The 20,165-nt window shown below is 36.6% G+C and overlaps 3 protein-coding genes across 3 annotated transcripts; 2 read left to right on the top strand and 1 right to left on the bottom strand.

Moving 5' to 3' along the window:
- The first annotated feature begins 3,312 nt into the window (after positions 1-3,312).
- On the top strand, positions 3,313-5,834 carry LOC120636457 (uncharacterized protein K02A2.6-like). Its single transcript, XM_039907938.1, has 3 exons — positions 3,313-3,454; positions 4,168-4,323; positions 4,822-5,834. The coding sequence occupies exons 1-3, from the start codon at positions 3,313-3,315 to the stop codon at positions 5,832-5,834; spliced, it is 1,311 nt and encodes a 436-aa protein (XP_039763872.1).
- A 2,694-nt stretch (positions 5,835-8,528) lies between these two features.
- LOC120636221 (RNA polymerase II transcriptional coactivator) lies at positions 8,529-9,230 on the bottom strand. Its single transcript, XM_039907593.1, has 2 exons — positions 9,007-9,230; positions 8,529-8,872 (listed from the first exon to the last, which is right to left on the bottom strand). The coding sequence occupies exons 1-2, from the start codon at positions 9,076-9,078 to the stop codon at positions 8,618-8,620; spliced, it is 327 nt and encodes a 108-aa protein (XP_039763527.1). The 5' UTR covers positions 9,079-9,230; the 3' UTR covers positions 8,529-8,617.
- Positions 9,231-10,579: 1,349 nt separating this feature from the next.
- On the top strand, positions 10,580-19,738 carry LOC120636140 (putative peptidyl-prolyl cis-trans isomerase dodo). Its single transcript, XM_039907453.1, has 3 exons — positions 10,580-10,806; positions 16,372-16,584; positions 18,848-19,738. Exons 1-3 carry the CDS (start codon positions 10,743-10,745, stop codon positions 19,066-19,068), a joined length of 498 nt encoding a protein of 165 aa, XP_039763387.1. The 5' UTR covers positions 10,580-10,742; the 3' UTR covers positions 19,069-19,738.
- Positions 19,739-20,165: the final 427 nt, after the last annotated feature.

Here is a 20,165-nt window from a genome sequence, read left to right as displayed (position 1 = left end):
CTGAAACACATGGTACCTACTTAATTTAATATCTGTCCCTTTAGCTTTTTTATAAGCTGTTATTAACTTATTATTATACATATTATAAGTGCTTATTAAAGATTTTAATGACGTAACTAATAGTTGTTTTATTTTAGCTAAACAAATAATTCCAAGCAACAGTAAATATCCTTACTAATATTATAAATGTGAAGTGTGTTGGTCAGTTTTTCGTTTGTCCTTTCTTTGCATCCTAATTAAACAACCATTAAACCTTTTTTTGCCAGTGTTTGATGAAAAGACAGACAGTAACATAGGCTTCTTATTATCTCAGCTGGCATTGTTAGGAGACCTTCTTCTTGTTATGTAGGTAGTTTAATAATTAGCCCGCACTTCATTATGTTGTTCTACCAATAAACCATTCTGCGATAGTCCGTCGTTTTATTAAGTACATTACATTTTGGCGCAGTCGGTTATTTTAATTAAAATCATGCCTTTTGGTAAAATCGAGCCTTTTGACGTTAGTTCCCACAACTGGGATGCATATTGTCGTCGGGTGAAGCAATTTATTGCGTTAAATAACATCAGTGAAGATTTACACGTGGCCACGTTGGTAACACATGTCGGCATTGCATGTTACGAATTGATGTGCGACTTGTGTTCCCCGGATTTACCGGAAGACAAGAAGTTTGAACAATTAGTGAAGATTGTCAAAGACCACTTGGAGCCACAAAGGTCGGAGATCGCAGAGAGACATATGTTCCGGCAAAGGAAGCAAAGGCAAGGGGAGATAGTGAGTGATTATTTGAAAAGTCTAAAACATCTCGCCAAACATTGCAATTTTCGGGATTCTTTGGAGGTAAATTTGAGAGACCAGTTTGTTTCTGGCCTTCAAAGTGAAGATATGAGGTCACGATTGTTTGCCGAGCGGAACATCGATTATAAGCGAGCAATAGAACTCGCATTGGCGCTCGAGGCAGCGGAGAGACATGCAGCGGAGGCAGCGTCCGGGGCGAGTTCCAGCGCCATCTCGGAAGGGCTGCATCGCATCAGATCCTCACCAGTGCGCGCAGAGCGCGGGCGCATGGAACGGCGCGAGGGAGCGGGTGGCTTGCAGGCAGATGCGGCGGCCAGGGCCGGTGCGCTGAGCCTCGAGGGCTCACGGTGCGGCTGCTGGCGTTGCGGGCGCAGCGGGCATCCGCCGTCCCGGTGCCGTTACAAGTTCTACAGCTGTGATTCGTGTGGGCAGAGGGGCCACCTGAAGGTCGTGTGCGGTAATGTTGATAAGTGTAGTGATGCGGTTATACAGAAAAACTAGTGTTGCCCAAATGCAAGAACAAGACGAGACTTAGCCAGTCTTGGTCTTGGTCTTGCGCCAATACACCTGGTCTTGGTCTTGGTCTTGGTCTTGCGCTCCCAGTCTTGGTCTTGGTCTTGGTCTTGCAGCAAGAGTCTTGCAAGTCTTGCAATTACCTATTAGTCTATTACTATTTATTAAAGTTTACTTTAAATCTTAGAAAAACGTATTAGAATTGGAACATTGTGAGCTTGAATTAACATAGCCATAGTAAAGATCAAGCAGATTAATAAATAACTGAAGATTTGATAAGAAATTCGAAAAATCAACTGACCTATATGTCGTTTTCCATGGAAGTAACTGTTTCTTAATAAACATTTATGATTTATAAGCTTACATTTGCTAAAACATGTAAAAAAACAAATTAATTACAATAACTTGACTGTATTTTAAAGAACAATACTTATCTGTCTAGAAAGAGATTGAACCCTCAACTTATAAGAAATTTAATAAAAGAGTTTTACGATTTATCATTTATTTGAATAAAGCTGAAGAGTACGTTTGTATGTTTGATGACAGAAGTTTTAAAATAAATAAATAAATCCTGAACGTCACTATACCTCCAAAGTTACTATTCCTCGTGGACGAAGTCGCGGGCACAGCTAGTAAATACTTACTCTCATCATCTCTCTCAGAGATATTCGAACACTTTTTTGCTATTTTTTCTTGTAAAAACTTAAGAAATATAATGACTAAATGTACAATAATAGTACCTAAGTAGGTAATTAGTTTAAAACCATATAAGTAATCAATATTATAATTACTTACTAGAATGAATTATTATGACATCTACTACCTATCCTCACCATTTTATCCTAATCATAATACTACTTGCGTGATCAGTATAATGTATTCATTTTCATTCTAAGCACTCTGAAACTTATTTATTCTTTGGAACACCTGTAGGTACTCTTAAAATTCGAAATTATTTTGCATGAATAGTGTCAAATGTTATGATTTCGGCGCGGCGGCAACGATTGTTTTAGATTTCAAAAGAAGCCGCCGGCGCGTGTATCATAACCATGTACTTCCGAAAAGCGGCAAATTTCTTTGAGAAGTAAGTACAAAACCTTTGATGCCGCATTATCAAAGTGCCGATGGTTAAAACATAACTATGCATGCACTCAGTTTGATTTTAATAGATATTTTTTTATTCGCTATGTTTATGGTATTAGTCGTAATGCGCATAGGTCCAGTTTTTCATATTCTTTGATATAGTTTTTTGCGTCTCATAGAATTCCTAAGCGTACCTACCTACCTATACACCGAACTGTTACACCTAACTACTCCGTGAAATAGCGCTAAGTCCTAGCTGCAAGACGCAAGAGTCTTGCAGGCTATGTCTTGTTCTTGCTCAAGTCTTGCACGGTCAGTCTTGGTCTTGGTCTTGCTAAAAATACGCGGTCTTGTTCTTGGTCTTGCAAAAACGCAAGAACAAGACCAAGACTGCAAGACCAAGACTGAATTTGGGCAACACTAAGAAAAACGCAAAAGGTCAGTTGTTTTTTAATGATTCCGATGATAGTGTTTTAGATTTTTATAATATAATTTGCGAGGGTAACGACGGCCCGTATTATATCAAATTAAACGTAGAAAAGTCTGTAGTTAAATTTGAAATAGATACTGGTAGTAAGATCTCTGTAATTTCAAAGCATTTTTATGATAATCATTTTTCTAGCGTTTGTTTACAACATAAAAATTTAAGGTTAAGATCTTACACAGGTAGTGTTATTGAACCTCTCGGATATATTATGGTAAATGTACAATGTAAAAATCGTTTGTATAAATTACCGTTGTATGTTGTTGAAAACAGCGGCCCTCCTTTACTAGGCCGTGCCTGGATAAGAATTTTACAAATCGATATCACAAAGCGCCATAATTTATCCGAAAGATGCGAAAATGATAATACTATAGAATTATTAAGGAAAGAATTTCCCGAGGTTTTCGCTGATGGGCTTGGGACTTTTAAAACTCGAATGCAGTTGCATTTAGCTGACAAGACTCCAATTTTCGTTAAATCGCGCCCGCTTCCCCTTGCACTTCGCGCGCCGGTCGAGCGCGAGTTGGAGCGGTTGCAGCGAGATGACGTCATTTATAAGGTAGACCGTTCTGATTACGGTACGCCTATTGTTCCTATAATAAAAAAAAAATGGAGACATTCGTATCTGTGGAGACTTTAAGGTCACTATTAATCCGCTATTAAAAGATTTTCATTATCCTCTTCCACAAATTGAAGATATATTTGCTACCCTTGGGGGAGGCGAACAGTTTTCTAAATTAGACTTGTCCCACGCCTATCAGCAAGTGTTATTAACGGAGGACTCGCAACCCATGACCGCTATAACTACACACATAGGCACCTTCGTTTACAAGCGAGTACCTTTTGGAATAAAATGTGTTCCTGAGTATTTTGAAAAGTTGATCGAAGAAACTCTGTGTGGCTTATCCTCTACTGTAGCTTTTCAGGACGATATTTGTGTGACTGGCAAAGACAGAGAGACTCATTGTAAAAATTTACGTGCCGTTTTAGCCCGATTAAAAGAGGCCGGGTTGCGAGTAAATATGTAACATACTTAAGATACAAAATTGATAAAAAGGGTCTACACACTGATGCAAATAAGATAAAAGCTATTGTTTCGGCGCCATCACCGAAAGACGTAACGCAATTAAAAAGTTTTATTGGTCTCGTTAACTTTTACAATAAATTTTGTGTTAACACTTAACATGAGTTCTGTATTAAAACCTTTATACGATTTACTAAAGAAAAATGTAAAATGGTATTGGAGTTGCGAATGTGAAAGTGCCTTCAAAAGAGTTAAAAACATTCTCAGTAGTTCGCCTGTGCTACTACTACGATCCCAAGTTACCGTTGCTGTTGTCGGTGGACAGTAGCGCGTATGGACTCGGCGCGGTTCTCACGCACCGCTACTCCGACGGATCGGAACGTCTTATCAGTTGCGCCTCGCGTACTCTTAATGAGGCCGAGCGTAATTATTCGCAGCTAGATAAAGAAGCCTTAGCCATAATGTTTGGAGTCAGCAGGCATGATAAGTATCTGTTTGGTCGGCATTTCATTTTGCGCAGCGATCATAAGGCTTTAAGCTATATCTTCGGTAAAAACAAAGGTATTCCGCAAACGGCGGCTAGCCGTTTACAGAGATATGCAGTTCGCTTAGCTGCGTACAACTTTGACATCGAATTTATTTCTTCGGCTAGAAACTGTTTCGCAGATGCGTTGTCTCGTTTGCCTTTAGAAGAAAACGTTAATCGTCAAAGTATCGTTTCAAGTAATAATTACGGAAATAATAGTTATTTATTTTTTATAGAGGACAAATTGCCTATAACGTTTCACGAAATTAAATATCAAACTGCTAAAGACACTACTTTAAACAAAATTGTAGGGTATGTTAAGTTCGGATGGCCCGAACAAATTGAATCGGATCGTTACAAACAATATCATTTAAGGCGGGAAAATATTTTTTTAGAACAGGGATGCTTGGTTTGGGGATATAGAGTAATTATCCCTGCCAGTTTGCACTCCGCTGTGTTAGACGAAATACATTCCGGGCATATAGGCGTTGTTAAAATGAAACAGCTGGCTCGGAACTATCTGTGGTGGAGCGGCTTGGACGCCGATATTGAGCGCGTGTGTCGCGAGTGCACCGCCTGCGCCGCGCTGCGCGCACAGCCGCCGCCCGCGCCGCTGCACTCGTGGAAGTGGCCGGTGGAGCCTTGGTCGCGGTTGAATGTTGACTTTTTAGGTCCGTTTCGTAATAAATATTATTTAGTTATTTTAGATGCTCATTCCAAATGGTTGGAAGTGGAACCAGTGCCAAATACTTCGGCAGCTACCGTTATATCTTGCCTGCGCAAAATATTTGCCCGGTTCGGTCTATGCAAGGTCATTGTGAGAGACAATGGTCCACCATTTTCTTCATCCGAATACTTACATTATTTGAATAAGAATGGAATCAAGCGAATATTAGTCGCCCCATATCATCCATCGAGTAACGGTGCAGCTGAAAACGTTGTTAAAACTGTAAAGCTAGTATTAAAGAAGGCTATAATCGAAAACGTGAATTTAGAAAAAGCGTTATGTACATTTTTATTTACATACAGAAATACAGAACATTGTACCACTCAAAAAGAACCCTCCGTGGCACTTTTGGGACACAGGTTACGCGGCAGGTTAGATCTTTTACGACCGAATACCAGAGATGTCATTCGCGATAAACAATCAAGTCAAGAAGAACGTCGCGGTGGCTCATTGCGAGAAATGAGCACTGGAGACCGGGTTCTGGTCCAGAACTATAATAATAATTTAGTAAAATGGAAGGAAGGTGTAGTGTTGGATAGAACCGGTCCCGTCTCCTATTTTGTCAAAACAGACGATGACAATCGTACTAGTAGAAGACACGTTGATCAAATAGATGATACAAGTTCTTGCGAATGCCTTATGGAATTTGTTCAGCGTCAGAAGTCTTTCATAAAAAAATGATAGAAAATTTTGATGACATAGAAGGAGTGTGCATGTATATCGATGACTTGCTAATTTATGGTAGAAATAGAGAAGAACATGATGAAAGGTTAAGAAGAGTGTTAAAAAGATGTAGGAAAATTAATTTAAAATGAAATGAAAAGAAATGTAAGTTTGGTTTGGAAGAAATAAAATATTTAGGACACAGGATAACAAAAAATGGCCTGTATCCTGATGACAGTCATATCACGGCGATTACAAAAATGCCGATCCCTAATGATAAAAAGGATGTGGAAAGATTTTTAGGTTTAGTTAATTACATAGGTTATTTTATTCCTAATCTATCGGATAAGGTACTTCCATTACGAGAGTTATTAAGAAAATAAACTAATTGGCACTGGGACGAAAGGCATGAGAAATGTTTTCGGGATATTAAGCATTGTTTGACTAGTCGCCCTGTGTTACAATATTATGATGTCAATAAACCAATAGTTATATCAGTAGATGCGAGTAAGAGTGGCTTGGGTGCGTGCTTGATGCAAAATAATTTACCGGTATGTTATGCGTCCAAGGCGCTAACTAAGGCTGAACAGAGATATGCACAAATTGAGAAAGAACTGTTTGCGTGTGTGTTTGCATGCGAGAAGTTTTATGCGTACATTTATGGGAAAACGAATGTTATTATTGAAACCGATCATAAGCCACTCATAAGTATAATAAAGAAACCAATTACCGTTTAGCTATATTGGAATATTTAAATACACCATTATCGTTAGAGTTACCTTCGCCGGCAGAGTTTCTACAGAGTAGGAAGTTAAGAAGCATTTTGCCCATATCAAAAAAATTGTTAAAGCCAAAAGTACACGAAAACATAAGACATAAATTATTAACTAGACAGGACGAACAAAAATTTTATTATCATTCCGATCATAATAAAATTTTTAGTTAAATTTTTTCTAAAAACTTAAAAAAAAAATTGTAGGACAAAAAGTAAGGATTTATGATTTAAATATTAAAAGATGGATACCAGGTACAATAACCCGCGTTTTGAATAATAGATCGTATGAAGTTACAAATTCAAAAGGCAAAAAATTAGTTCGCAACAGGCGACATATTACGGTAGATAGGCCGGAAAGACAAGACACGCTTCACTATGGGTTTGAGTATGACGATATAGGCTTAAATACAGATGTTAACGTAGAACCTTACCAAACTCAAAATATGCGTACAGGTACGATAGAGAATAATTATGTGTCTCGTTCTGGCAGGACAGTGAGGCCTCCGGATAGATGGGGGTTTACGTAACTACCAGTCTGGCTCGGAATAAGGAGCTTTACGGCGAAAATGTGCATAATATAATATTTAAGAAAAATATTATTATGTATGTAATTGTAAATGTAAATTTGATATAAGTTCAATATTGAGTTTAAATTCATGGATAAAAAATAAGGTTATTGATGTAATAAGGTTAATGTGTTTATTGATTTTGTATTTTTACACTAGAATTTTGCTAACGCTTGTGTATCATTGACACGTCCTTACACTATGGTAGATAGTTATAACATAACTATTACAAAAATACATAAAACAAAACTGATCGCTTGGTAACCTGCACTTAGTAGTCAACCAATTAAAACCCTCCAGACTGGTAATAGAATTTGAAGTAAGGTACTTTTAAAAGTTTTGGTAACAAACACAAGGTAATCTGTGTGTTAACAGCACATCAGAATACAGTTGTCCTCTGTGCTTAACCATCTTTTGCTGGCACACATTGGGAGAAGCCTTTACTCCAGTAGTGGAATGGTATGATGATACCATACAAACGAAGATATTTCGTCATTTCACATAACTAGGTTATGGCAGTTGTTATTATTACTTAGTTATTTTGAAAAGAGGACAATCACTAACCCTTAAATACTAACTGCACCCCCGCATTGGACTTGGTCACAAAAACGCTGCTTATGATGAGTATCCCATAGGTATAAACTATTCAAATTTAAATACCTATCAAATGCAAAGATTTTTAAATGCTACTTATTTGTTCGCCTTTCTATAAAAGTAAAAACCCATTAAGTTATTAGAAAAATTAATGTACTGTGTCAAATTACTATTGCATCTGTAACACCAGATATTTAATGCATCATTTTTCACAATACATAAATTACATACTCAATTCAGTTCTACTTCTTTTATAATAGGTACCTATTCAATGTTATAAATTCATGTGATTGGATTCAAGTAGGTACCTAACTGTTAAATATTAATATACCTATACACAGCAGGAATTAATATAATAATGAGGGAAAGGCAAAGATAATTACCTATCTCTTTATTTAGATTGGTGCTATTTATTGTATATACTATACAATAGCACCAATCTAAATAAAGACCAGCAGTCATCTGAACTTTTAGGATTTATAGATTAGTAATTTATCTGTATATAAATATTTCCTTAGCAGCGAAGGAATACATCTTGAGAAACCAGCATGCTTGAAAGTTCCATAACATTCTCAGAGGCAAATGAAGTCTATTACCTATATTATAAACCCTTTTCATTTTTAGATGTCCTATGCCCTGTAGTGGGCCAGTATTGTTATATTTGTATTACAATACCTACAGAAAGAAATTAGTTCTTTCCTAAACTAGTTTACTTCATACTTTCATTACTTATATTCCTACCTCACTATAAAAAATGGTAGAAAATAATAAACTCCATTATAGAGAAACATTTTAATCGCCACTTAACAGAAAACAATACATATTTAATTCTTCGTCAATAATTAGTGTAATAATGTGTAACTTGATTATGTTTTATTGATAGCTTCATTTATTTCATCTCCTAGTGATAATAATTTTTTCCACAACTCAGGTGTAAGGCTGATGCCTTTCTTACCTGGTAACAATTCACCATTCTTTTCATAGAACTCTCTAATATCTATATAAACTTTTCCTTTAAATTCTCTAATCTTGACCAATTTCTTCCCTTGCAGAACCCACGTTGGCTCTTTGGCGTCCGTTCTTGAGCCCATCTTTGCTTTTTTTTCTGGCGGTACGTTACGCTAAAGATAAGAAAAACCCATGTTGTATTATTACATTCTGGAAAAATACTCGCCAAAATAATGTTGTAGAAAATAAAGACTAGTATGCTGCAAATTAACCACCGGCCGATTTTGGTAAGTAGTTACCTACTTACATCTACTGGACCTTCATCACTGTCACTGCTAGAGCTTTCAAGTTTCCCTTGACTTCTTTTATGTTTGGGCATAATTTAGCTGTTGTTGTATGAACTCTTTTAAATAGAATGAATTCCTCAAAATGGAATGCTTAGTGAACGCTCCTGCAGTTTGAAACTTGTGGAAAGTGACAACGACAAAATGGCCGATGCCGGTGCGGCCGAACAATGAATAATAAACGGTGCTGTGGCAGAAGCAAACAGCTCCACAGACCAGTAAATAAATAAGCAGCACAGATTATTCATAGTACCAGAAGTCGAGGGACCATCATCCGTCATATCTCTGCGGTATCCAAAGAGTAAATGTAGCGGTATCTGACAACACTACGTAATTTTTAGCCTCGAATTAACGTAGCTGCTGAAGGTTTAATGCCATTCATAAAAACGTTATAAAGGCCATAAAGACACCAAGTGATTCAATTTAATTACGTTCCTTTCACTTGTATTATCGAAAGGGTTGCCATAGCTTCTAGGGACCAATTTATCCGACATGGGGCTTACCACCACACAATATACACTCATGGCATGCCTGTGAAAGTAATCAAACAATTAAGTTAAAGAAACTTTCGCATTTGTAATATAACGTAATATAGGGTGTAGGGCCAAGAGCATTGCCATTACATATTATTAATATTTTGCCTAATTGTTTACCTGTGCTGGAAATACTGATCAATTTGAATTTAAAGATATGTGACAAAGGACGAGGTCTCGAATTTTAAGATTGTAAATTCAGAAAGTCCCCATTTTCATATTATGTCTGTATGCTTAACAAACATTCCGACTTCTTCAGATTCAGATTTCAAGTATACTCTAAAAATCTGCCATTCAACCATTTAATCCAAGTGAGCTCTCAGAGCTACCCAGACCTTGGATACTATTATGGAGGATAGAGGTAAGGAGAGTCATCTTATATGGGAGAAAAGTTGAAAAAGTGTCCAGTTGTATGCGTTAAATAACAGTTCAAAAATCCTCCACAATGGCGCTGGTGGATGCACAGGGTATGGTATGAATGTAGCAATCGTAGATGAATTGAAGTATGCCGAGTTAAAAAATTTAATGTCATTATCGACTAAAGTAGTTAATTATTGAGAATTTCAACAACTTACGTTGTACAAAATATTGTGGTAAATATAACCTTAATTACTTCCTTAATTACTTCCTTGTTTATTTTTCAAGCCTACTCTAACAATATTTATATTTGGCGCTTCTTTTAAGAGTTACCTTGATGCAAATGTGGCGCCATCCTAATTTAATACATTTTGACGGACACTTTATCATATTTCAGATGATCCTCCTTACCTCTACCCTCCATAGGTACTAAAGAATTAAATTATATATTAAAGAATAGCTAAATAATACGTGTAAAATATGACTGAACATAGAAGTCACTAAAGATTAACACGTGTTTAGTAGATTAAGTAAACTATTTACTAAACACTTGTGAACCGGACTTAAATGGTTAACCTATGTGCAGGGTCTGTGGTTAACTGTGGAACGTAGTGATCTTATTCTCCTTGGTCAGTAGGACTAGGCAGTGGGCCATTAGCGTTCGCGATTCGGTCGTAATTGGATGCTTGACATCTAAACTTAAATTAAAGCCTGTACTGAGTGGTACTAAAAGATTGCTTGTCTTACGTGATTTAGTTTTGCAGTAAAATATTTAATCTAGAAGACGCGATCGACGTGAAAATTTAGATATGGCGTCGAGTCAAGAAGATGCTCTTCCTGAAGGATGGGAGGTCCGAAAGAGTCGAAGTACTGGTAATAATATATACTTATGATTGTTAGAGCGGTATATAGTAGTAATATTTTGTTATTATAGACATTTGATGCTTTTGACTTTATTTTATGTAGGTACCTTTATTTTATGTAGGTAAAAATCGATTATATCCGCTAAATTGTGTCAAGTTAAACGTTGCAGATTCCATAACATAGATGATGTCTTGAAGAGGTAGGAGGCGCCCCCGAGTCGATCCTGTTCTTTAAATTTCGCTAACTCCTAGGTGTCGATTCTAACTTCAGCAGTTTCGTGCCCATGAAGCTATTGTAATAATTGTTAAGATACTATATTTTGGAGGGTTGTCAGAAACTAAAAAGTCATGTCTATTTGATGAATACTTTGTTGTTCCTTGTGGGCTGTGGACTCACAGTCCCAGAAGATTCCAAGCTTGGCAAGTTGTAAAGCACCTTAGATGTTAAGGATTGCTAGTATGTTTATTGTTATATTTGTAAAATAAGATTCTGTATCTTCAACTGCCTCCTTGGCCCAGTGGTGAGCGGGTGGTTGTTTAATTGGGATATGACAAGTTCGATTCCCTGCAGGGGAAATTTAGGATTTTTTTTGGTAGGTTTATCCATAACTGTCTTAGACTCTGAATAAAAAAACTACCAAATATTGTTCAAAATGCACCTTGATCGTTTATTGAGGGATAAAAAATAATTGGGACGGCAGGTTCTGGTAAAATCTATAATTTATTAGTCCTTTAGAGTGTTGGCTGCCTCTTTGCTTAGTTTTCAGTAAGGGTATCCTGGGATCTACCATAGTTTGGATTTCCTGAGCATTGTGTCAGTTTTGAATGTGGTGGGACGCTGCAGTACCTACACAGTACAGTAGTTGTTAGGCCTCAAGTAAACTCTACCTGAGTTTACGAGAGGAAGAGAATTAGAAGAAATGTTAATTTGGGAATCTTTCTTTGATATTGCTCTTATCTATATTCTTATTTTGATAGTTTTACCTTTCTGTTCTGATAGCTTAACAGAGGGGCATAACAAAGCAATCTTATACCTTTTATTTAATAAGACCACCAAAACCTTTAAAGTTAAAACTTTGACAAACATTGCTGAAGAAGCTGAAAAAAAAACTGCTGGCGTCAGCTTTCCCAGCTACATACTAATGTAATAATAATACTAAAGCTTTTTATTCCATCTAAATTTGCAAAAAAGTTTCAATTCTTATAAACTACATACTTGTGTTAGTTCTCGGTTAGTGTGATTTTCAATAAATCCTTAAGTTAGTGTTAGTATGTTATGCTAGATGGATCCTTATGCTCGATGAATCCTATAGCATTGGTGAAATGCATGTTATTATGGACTCAGTATTGGAGATTTAGGTGTATCATTTTTCCATCATTATGCTCTGCATAGAGGAATTTCAGTTATACCTAGAATGGAAAGGTTTTTGTTAACAGGCAGTGCCCCGTTATCATAACTACAACTCTCTTTACCTTAACCCTGGTTTAGTTTTAGCAATTTGGTTGTTAGTTGTGGGTTAAGGTCTGCAAAGGCCTCCTGTATGGGCCTACCTCATGAATGTTTCTAAGTTTTAGGATACTCTATACTAATATCGCTTCCATCAAAAAAAAAGAGTGAAAAGGAATCAGGTTACCATCAGGTATATGATAATAATACAAAGTACACACACACATACAGTATGTACACTTGTACGAAGGCGTTACTTTGTGGAATTTCATGATATATTATGAAATTAAACTTAATTTGCTGTATTACTACTGCTATAAGCAGGAGAATCTGTATGGTTTAATAACAATTATTCATTGTAAAGTCAACATGACTTTACAATGAATAATTACATTACATATAAATACAAACAAAGAAGAATTCTCCAGTGTCAAAATCAAAAATCTATTTGGACTGTAAATATTGAAGAAATTATAAATTACAGCAGACAGATGCTCCTGCTTTTTGCAGAGCTTTGCAATTTAAGCTTAATTTTCAAAAAAGATACCATTTCTGCTAGATCTGGCCGCTATGGCAGACTTAAACTCTTTACTATTTTTTGTATGTCCCACCCCTAAATCCTAAAATTTAAATATAGCTTGATTGTAAATTTTTGGTTGGAGGCACAGTAGCTGTCTGGTTGTGGATAGGCCACTCCCCTACATGCTGTCTTTTGTTAGCTATCCCATCGTATTCACAAACCAAATGCTGCAAAAAAAAGTTGACTTCTCACTGGGCTTCAAGTCTAGCATAGCCGCTGCCCCAAGAATAACAAGAAAAACCATTTTAAACAATATGGCAGTTATACTATAGCTCCTGTTATGGCCATTATGCCATACTTTGCTTGTTTCTTACTAAGTTTGTAATAACGTTGTTTGGAAACTTGAAGTGCTCATCTCAGATTATTCAGGCATTTTAAGCACTTAAGCAGTATTCCATAGGGGATTTTGCTGAATCCAGCAATCTAAGCCTCATTTGACTGCCAGTGACAATCGGTATATTGCTTTCAGCAGCTAGGATCCATCTAGTCCAGCATATACCGCTGGTATTTATTTCTAGTCTGAAATACCAAAGCATATTACCCTAAGCTGTTGTAATTCGACTCCTGCTTACAGACTTGTCAGGTTGGGAGAGTCTCATTTTCCATTCCTAATGGGACCTCTGCTAGTTGGTTCCCTCATTTATAGTGTAGAATTTTAGATCATCTAAACTGAGAGTGCGTCAACCCGGTGGTTGCAGTCTTAAAATTTTATTTTGGTCTTATTTAAAGTTTCCCATCTCATATCTAAATGACATGTTTTGTCACTTCCAAGGCCCTATGAATATTTGTAAAGTTATCATATTTGTGTTTCATATAGTTCGTTTTTTGAATAAACTGTGAACCTGCATTTGCATCGTTGAAATAAGATAAGATAAAAAGCATGAGCATGAGATAATATGGAATGGCATTTTTAAAATACCAAGCTACCAAGCTAAGCTTAGTTTGATCCGCGAAAATAAACTTTTTTTTTTTCGCGGATTTTAGCAAACTAAGCTTAGTTTTTATAATATATCGCAAGGTAACGCCTGCTTCTATCCAAGCTTCAAGCTTTAAATATAACTGTGATATTTATATATGTGACAATAACAAATTAGCTTTTTAATAGCTGACTGACATAGGGATTTTACATGTGTTCCTACTTCTTCAACGGAGCAAGGGCTTTGCAGAACTTATAAGTCCCAGTGTCACATTGTGTTCACTACTATCTGTTGTTTGGCCAATATTGTGTCTTATGACAAGTTAACCATTAAATATCACTTGCTTTATTGTTAAAAGAAAACATTATGGGGAAACCTGCATGCCTTAAAGTTCTTTGCAATGTTCTCAAAGATGTGTGAAGTCTTTCAATCTTCACTTGGCATGCTAAACTGAGGTGTGAAATCTTTTTATTCACAAGATACTTTTTCTTGTCTCGAATCTCTATTATAGAATATATATATACAATGTGTAAATGAAAACAAAAATAAATCTTCACAGGCTTCAGAGGTAAATTATTTACTTTCTCATGAGATTTATCTGTGTAACCGCTAATAGTTTTTGAGTAAACCACTGCCATAGTTTTTATTGAAAGAAATTAGATACGGCCCTAATATCACATGCAAAATTAAAATCAAGTGTCACTTTATTAAGTATGCGTCGGTCGTCGGTCTTTTATCTCCAAATAGAGTTGTCATAAGTAAACACCTAGAGTGTTTTAAATTGGTTTGTACGGAAAAATAAATATGATTCTTTTGATTCAATATTTTTATAGGGTGATTCCTTATGAAATATACTTGTGCACCCTTCAACAGTTTTTCGTAATTCGTTTACATATTGTATATTTATATACTCCCCATGTTTTAAATACTCCATATTCTGAAACGGTTTGCATGTCCTAATAACCATAATATCATCCAAATGCATGTTATGTTTTACTGAATTTCATTAAAAAGACTCCATTGTTTTTTTTTCAGTTTCTTTTTCGCAAAGGGTTTTCTTAACACACAGCCACATTCTTACTGCTCGATGCGTGGTAGCTGTATGAATTTCAAAAAAAGAACATAGTCATTCAGTAACAAATTGTTGTGTGTTAAATTCACACACAAACCCCCATTCGTGTTTTAATACCCCTTATCATATATATTATATGTTAATTATGGCGTTTCGACTTTCATGTTGAGGGTGGGTTAAGTTAAAGAAACTCTTGCGAAACCGAGAAACTTTTAAGATTCAAACGACTTCAGAAACTTCGTACATTTCTTTGTGTACCCTGTAACAATAGGGAAATGTTAAAAAGAATAACAACTCTTGGGCAAATTCATTGTTGTTCGGAAAACATTTTACAAAACTGAATTTTATAAGATTTCAGTGCCTACGTTGATTTCTTTGTGAACCCGAAAACAATAGGGAACTTAAAAAAAGTAACAACCATTGGCTAATAATTTGTTGTTGTTTAGAAAGCATTTTACAAAAACTTTATTTTATACGATTTCAGTGCCTACGTAGATTTCTTTGTGTACCCGATAACAACAGGGAAACGTTAAAAAAAACAACGATCTTTGGCAATTCTTTGTTCGGAAATAATTTTACTGAAACTTTATTTTATACGATTTCAGTGTCGACATAGGTTTGTTTGTGTACGCGATAACAATAGGGAAACGTTAAAAAAACAACGATCGTTGGCTAATAATTTTTATGTTGTTCGAAAAGCATTCTACTAAAACTTTATTTTATACGATTTCAGTGCCGACGTAGATTTCTTTGTTTACCCGCTAACAATAGGGAAAAGTTAAAAAACAACTTTGGCTAATAACCTATTTCTTTGTTGTTCGGAATCATTTTACGGAATTGAAAGGGTAGAGAAACGCTTTTTTGGGGTTTCGCAGTCAAACCTATAAACTACTTGTGTCCAGCAGTGATCGATTGATATTATGTCGATGGTATTGATGTACAAGTTGTACTATTTCCAAAAAACAATAATTAGTCATAGTTAATGAAAGGCTAGAAAGTTTGGGTTATTTACGCAATTTAGAGACAATTATATCGAAATCCTTGACAGACGCTTAGAAAAATTCAAAATTCATTTATTTCAAGTAGGCCTTATAAAAGCACTTTTGGAACGTCAAGTTTGTCTGTTTGTAGTGTCTCTACGATCGGTTCGGAAGGCATATTCTACCGAGAAGAAGCCGGCAAGCAACTCAGCAGTTACTCTTTTCCAACATCCTTTTACAATTTAACAATCATTGTTCTATCATGTGTCAGATGAAAGCGGAGCGGCTTGCTTCCAGGCAAACTTGTCATTATAAAAATACATTAACAGTATAGTAACCTCGATATATTAAATGTGTTTTTAAACATTCTTTAAACATATGTAATGGTAAATCTTACAAACCTTCGGTATCATGTTATAGAAGCGTATATATAGACAATGATTTCTGCACTTTCCTAAGACGTTATGCTGATATCACTAATTTATGTCCGTTTTAGTTAGTCGATTGTTTAAATTCACTTTCTTTTCTATAAAGATTTTGTAAATACAACAGATTTTCAACAGATTTTTCTAATTTCAGGTATGGTGTACTTTTTAAACAAGCATACTAAGAAATCCCAATGGGATAAGCCGACTGGGCCAGCCCCATTGTTCGAAGATTACGATAGTAGATCTCCAGCGTCAGTGCAATGCAGTCACCTGCTTATAAAGCACGCTGATAGCCGTCGTCCGTCTTCTTGGCGCGAGGCCAATATCACCCGGACCAAAGAAGAAGCTTTAGAAATGCTGACAGGTAATCATCAATATGCCTTTTGAATAGTAGTAAAGCTTTTTATGCCAGTAACATTGCTGTGACGCAACATCTACGCCTCTGGTTATAGGCACAGGGCGGCATTTTGAAAGACTTGTTCCTTGCAGGCCATACGTAGTGTTACTTTGTTTAGAGGAAATGTCTTTCACTTACCACATGGGCCAGCGTCTTGGTCCATCAATTATTATTATAAAAAAATCCTCAATTTGCGTCCTAGTTCTTGGTTCGATTCCCAGTTTTAGGTATGATTATGTTATGTTAGGTACTACAGGGTTTTCTATAGTCTATACTTATTAAAATGGGAATATCCACCCAAGTGCCTCGGAGAACACGTTATACGGTTTTTTTTTGTTTGTATCGAATAGGATCCGAGAGTACTGGGCCGATCACCAAAATAATGCTAAATTATAATGATGTACCTAACATAAAAATAGAGAATTGCTGCAATGGAAGCCAAAGTAGGTAAATTTTGCCAATAAAATTCATTATTTGGCTTGCGCTGGGAGTACTATTGGTGATACATAAAAATGTACCATTTGATACTCTTATTTACCTACACAAAAATCTACGAAGACATAAACCATCGTTCAATAGCGTTTGCGTTCCAAAATTGTATTAGATCGCCGGTAGAAACAAAAGTGGGTAACATTTTAATCGCAGTTTTAATTAACACACAGTGGGTCATCTCAATCCTTACTCTGTTTGGATTTCGCGGGGAAGCTTCGCTTCCCTGGCGTTGTATTTAGCGGTTGGCACTAAGGTCTGCCTTCATGGCTGAATACTGGTCCCCAGTATTATAACTAGACGGTGCTGATTCCGTTACATAGTAATCATTGTTAATTTCGACGCGACGGAATAAGAAAAACAGGTCTAAAAATCTGACACTGGGCACTAAGATTGCACTGTGTGAGGCCAAGATGCGGTTTTCAATCGATCAATCAATCTTTTGACGGCCGAGTGGCGCAGTGGGCAGCGACTCTGCTTTCTGAGTCCATGGTCGTGGTGGGTTCGATTCCCACAACTGGAAAATGTTTGTGTGAAGAACATGAATGTTTTTCTTTTATTATTTCTTTAATTGGAAAACCAACAGTCTTAGATACTAAATAGTTAACAAATTGGATGACTTAAAACGGTAAGTTATATACTACGACAATACACACATCGCCATGTAGCCCCTAAGTAAGCGTAGCTTGTGTTATGGGTACTAAGATAGCTGACGAATATTTTTTTATGAATATAATACACATAAATACTTATAACACTTAGTTTATAGTTTGCTGCGTTTTTGCTTGGTTCTATCAGGTATCCTTGTTTATATAAGACTTATCTGTGGAAACCTGTTATTAGTTTTAAGTATGGAGGGTAGAGGTAAGGAGAGTCATCTTATATGGGAGAAAAGTTGAAAAAGTGTCCTGACACTGCGCTAAATAACAGTTCAAAAATCCTCCACAATGGCGCTGGTGGATGCACAGGGTATGGTATGAATGTAGCAATCGTAGATGAATTGAAGTATGCCGAGTTAAAAAATTTAATGTCATTATCGACTAAAGTAGTTAATTATTGAGAATTTCAACAATTTACGTTGTACAAAATATTGTGGTAAATATAACCTTACTTCCTTGTTTATTTTTCAAGCCTCCTCTAACAATATTTATATTTGGCGCTTCTTTTAAGAGTTACCTTGATGCAAATGTGGCGCCATCCTAATTTAATACATTTTGACGACACTTTTTCATATACACAGATGACTCTCCTTACCTCTACCCTCCATACTTAAAACTAATAACAGGTTTCCACAGATAAGTCTTATATAAACAAGGATACCTGATAGAACCCAGCAAAAACGCAGCAAACTATAAACTAAGTGTTATAAGTATTTATGTGTATTATATTCATAAAAAAATATTCGTCAGCTATCTTAGTACCCATAACACAAGCTAAGCTTACTTTGGGGCTAGATGGCGATGTGTGTATTGTCGTAGTATATTTATTTATTTATTTATTTACTATAACAGTCCACTGCTGGACTGAACGGCAGGTTTTGTCCATAACCGCAACGCTTGGTGATTGCGGTAGATAGTTATAGTAGCACGGAGGACGTTTGCCCGTTCTTCGTTATATACCCTTGGTCGCCTCGTACGACACCCGCGGGAATAGGAGGGCTAGTGACTGTATTCCGATCTGCCGTCAGCGAACGTCACACGGGAGTTTTAATGATGCTAACCTGTTGTTATTTCTATTACAGAGTTCCGGCGTCAAATCGTGAACAAGGAGTCTACATTCGAAGAGTTGGCCCGCACATATTCAGACTGTTCATCGGCCAAGCGCGGTGGAGACTTGGGGCGCTTCAAGAAGGGCCAAATGCAGAAGCCGTTTGAAGCGGTATCATTTACTCTTGAAATCGGTCAACTCAGTCTGCCGGTTGACACCGACTCTGGTGTCCACATCATTTTGAGGACGGCTTAAGTTGGCGACATGTTCAATCAATATCAGGATTAGTAGTCTGCAATTTTAATCCTTATAGTCGTTCGTTATGTGTCTGCTTTTAGTGATGGAACTAGCCCGCACAGCGATAAAAAGATCGCGCGATTTATTATTGCAATTTTGTAACACTTGTATAGAGATCACGCGCTTGCGATTTAAAATTCGTGCGATAAATAAATATGTTTCTTACTTTCCTGGGGTGCCGTGCGGATTTCTTGCTGTCCATTTTAGAAGAGCGTCTACGCGGAGGACTCCATAAAAACTAACAACAATCGCGAGGACTTTTGACGATCTCCCTCGCACAGCGGGTAGCGGATTTCAGTGGGAGCTCCTGGCTCACGTGGCTAGTTACCACCCTACCGACGTAGACGTGCTAAGCGATTTAGTGTTCCGGTGCGATGTCGCGTAGAAACCGATTAGGGGCATGACTACCATACAGGTTATCCCTCTACCATCTTAGACTGCATCATCACTTACCACGCGGAATATAAATCGCGAGAAGAAAAGTTGCGCGGTCATTTTTCGCAGTGCGGGCTATCTCTTAATAGATATTGTCGGTGTGTAGTCAGTTCTTATAAAGTAAGTTTATTATAAAATATATATTATTTCAACATAATATCTAAATAACTTCACATTAAACTTGTATGTGAAACTCGTATGTATTTTAATTTAAGTTTTAAGTACACTGACATAGTTTTCTGAGGTACACCAGCTAGCAGGGTGATACCAGATAGTGCAGTATATTTAACCCGCTCAAAATTGCATTCATCGAGGTCTGCATCTCAGTCAAGCATGCTAAATTTTGCTAGCCTCCGCAAAGTTGCCATCAAATAATGGCCGAAACATTGCTATACATTACCAAACTTAGATTCCAGAATGCAAAATATTATTTGACAGGACGTTATTTGGTGGCAACTCTCCGCAGTGGTCAGGCAAATTTGGTGTCAATAATTGAGATACAAAATCGGTCTGCAAGGATGTAGGAGATTTATTATTTTTGAAATCCTTATAAACACATACAGTTTATGCTATATAGGTGTTATCACTCTTATATGATTGAAATATTTCGGATGAAGCAT

The sequence above is a fragment of the Pararge aegeria genome, chromosome Z (assembly GCF_905163445.1).
Source record: "Pararge aegeria chromosome Z, ilParAegt1.1, whole genome shotgun sequence".
Classification (NCBI taxonomy): domain Eukaryota; kingdom Metazoa; phylum Arthropoda; class Insecta; order Lepidoptera; family Nymphalidae; genus Pararge; species Pararge aegeria.
This window is presented reverse-complemented; position numbering and strand designations above follow the sequence as displayed.

What these genes read in the sequence shown, in the direction of transcription:
- LOC120636457 (XM_039907938.1), top strand. Translation starts at nt 3,313, where the DNA reads ATGCAGTTGCATTTAGCTGACAAGACTCCAATTTTCGTTAAATCGCGC. An exon ending in GGTAGACCGTTCTGATTACG is followed by an intron (nt 3,455 to 4,167) that starts GTACGCCTATTG and finishes AAACATTCTCAG; the next exon opens with TAGTTCGCCTGTGCTACTAC. An exon ending in TACTCTTAATGAGGCCGAGC is followed by an intron (nt 4,324 to 4,821) that starts GTAATTATTCGC and finishes ATATTTTTTTAG; the next exon opens with AACAGGGATGCTTGGTTTGG.
- LOC120636221 (XM_039907593.1), bottom strand. Translation starts at nt 9,078, where the DNA reads ATGCCCAAACATAAAAGAAGTCAAGGGAAACTTGAAAGCTCTAGCAGT. An exon ending in GTGATGAAGGTCCAGTAGAT is followed by an intron (nt 8,873 to 9,006) that starts GTAAGTAGGTAA and finishes TCTTATCTTTAG; the next exon opens with CGTAACGTACCGCCAGAAAA.
- LOC120636140 (XM_039907453.1), top strand. Translation starts at nt 10,743, where the DNA reads ATGGCGTCGAGTCAAGAAGATGCTCTTCCTGAAGGATGGGAGGTCCGA. An exon ending in CCGAAAGAGTCGAAGTACTG is followed by an intron (nt 10,807 to 16,371) that starts GTAATAATATAT and finishes TTCTAATTTCAG; the next exon opens with GTATGGTGTACTTTTTAAAC. An exon ending in AGCTTTAGAAATGCTGACAG is followed by an intron (nt 16,585 to 18,847) that starts GTAATCATCAAT and finishes TTTCTATTACAG; the next exon opens with AGTTCCGGCGTCAAATCGTG.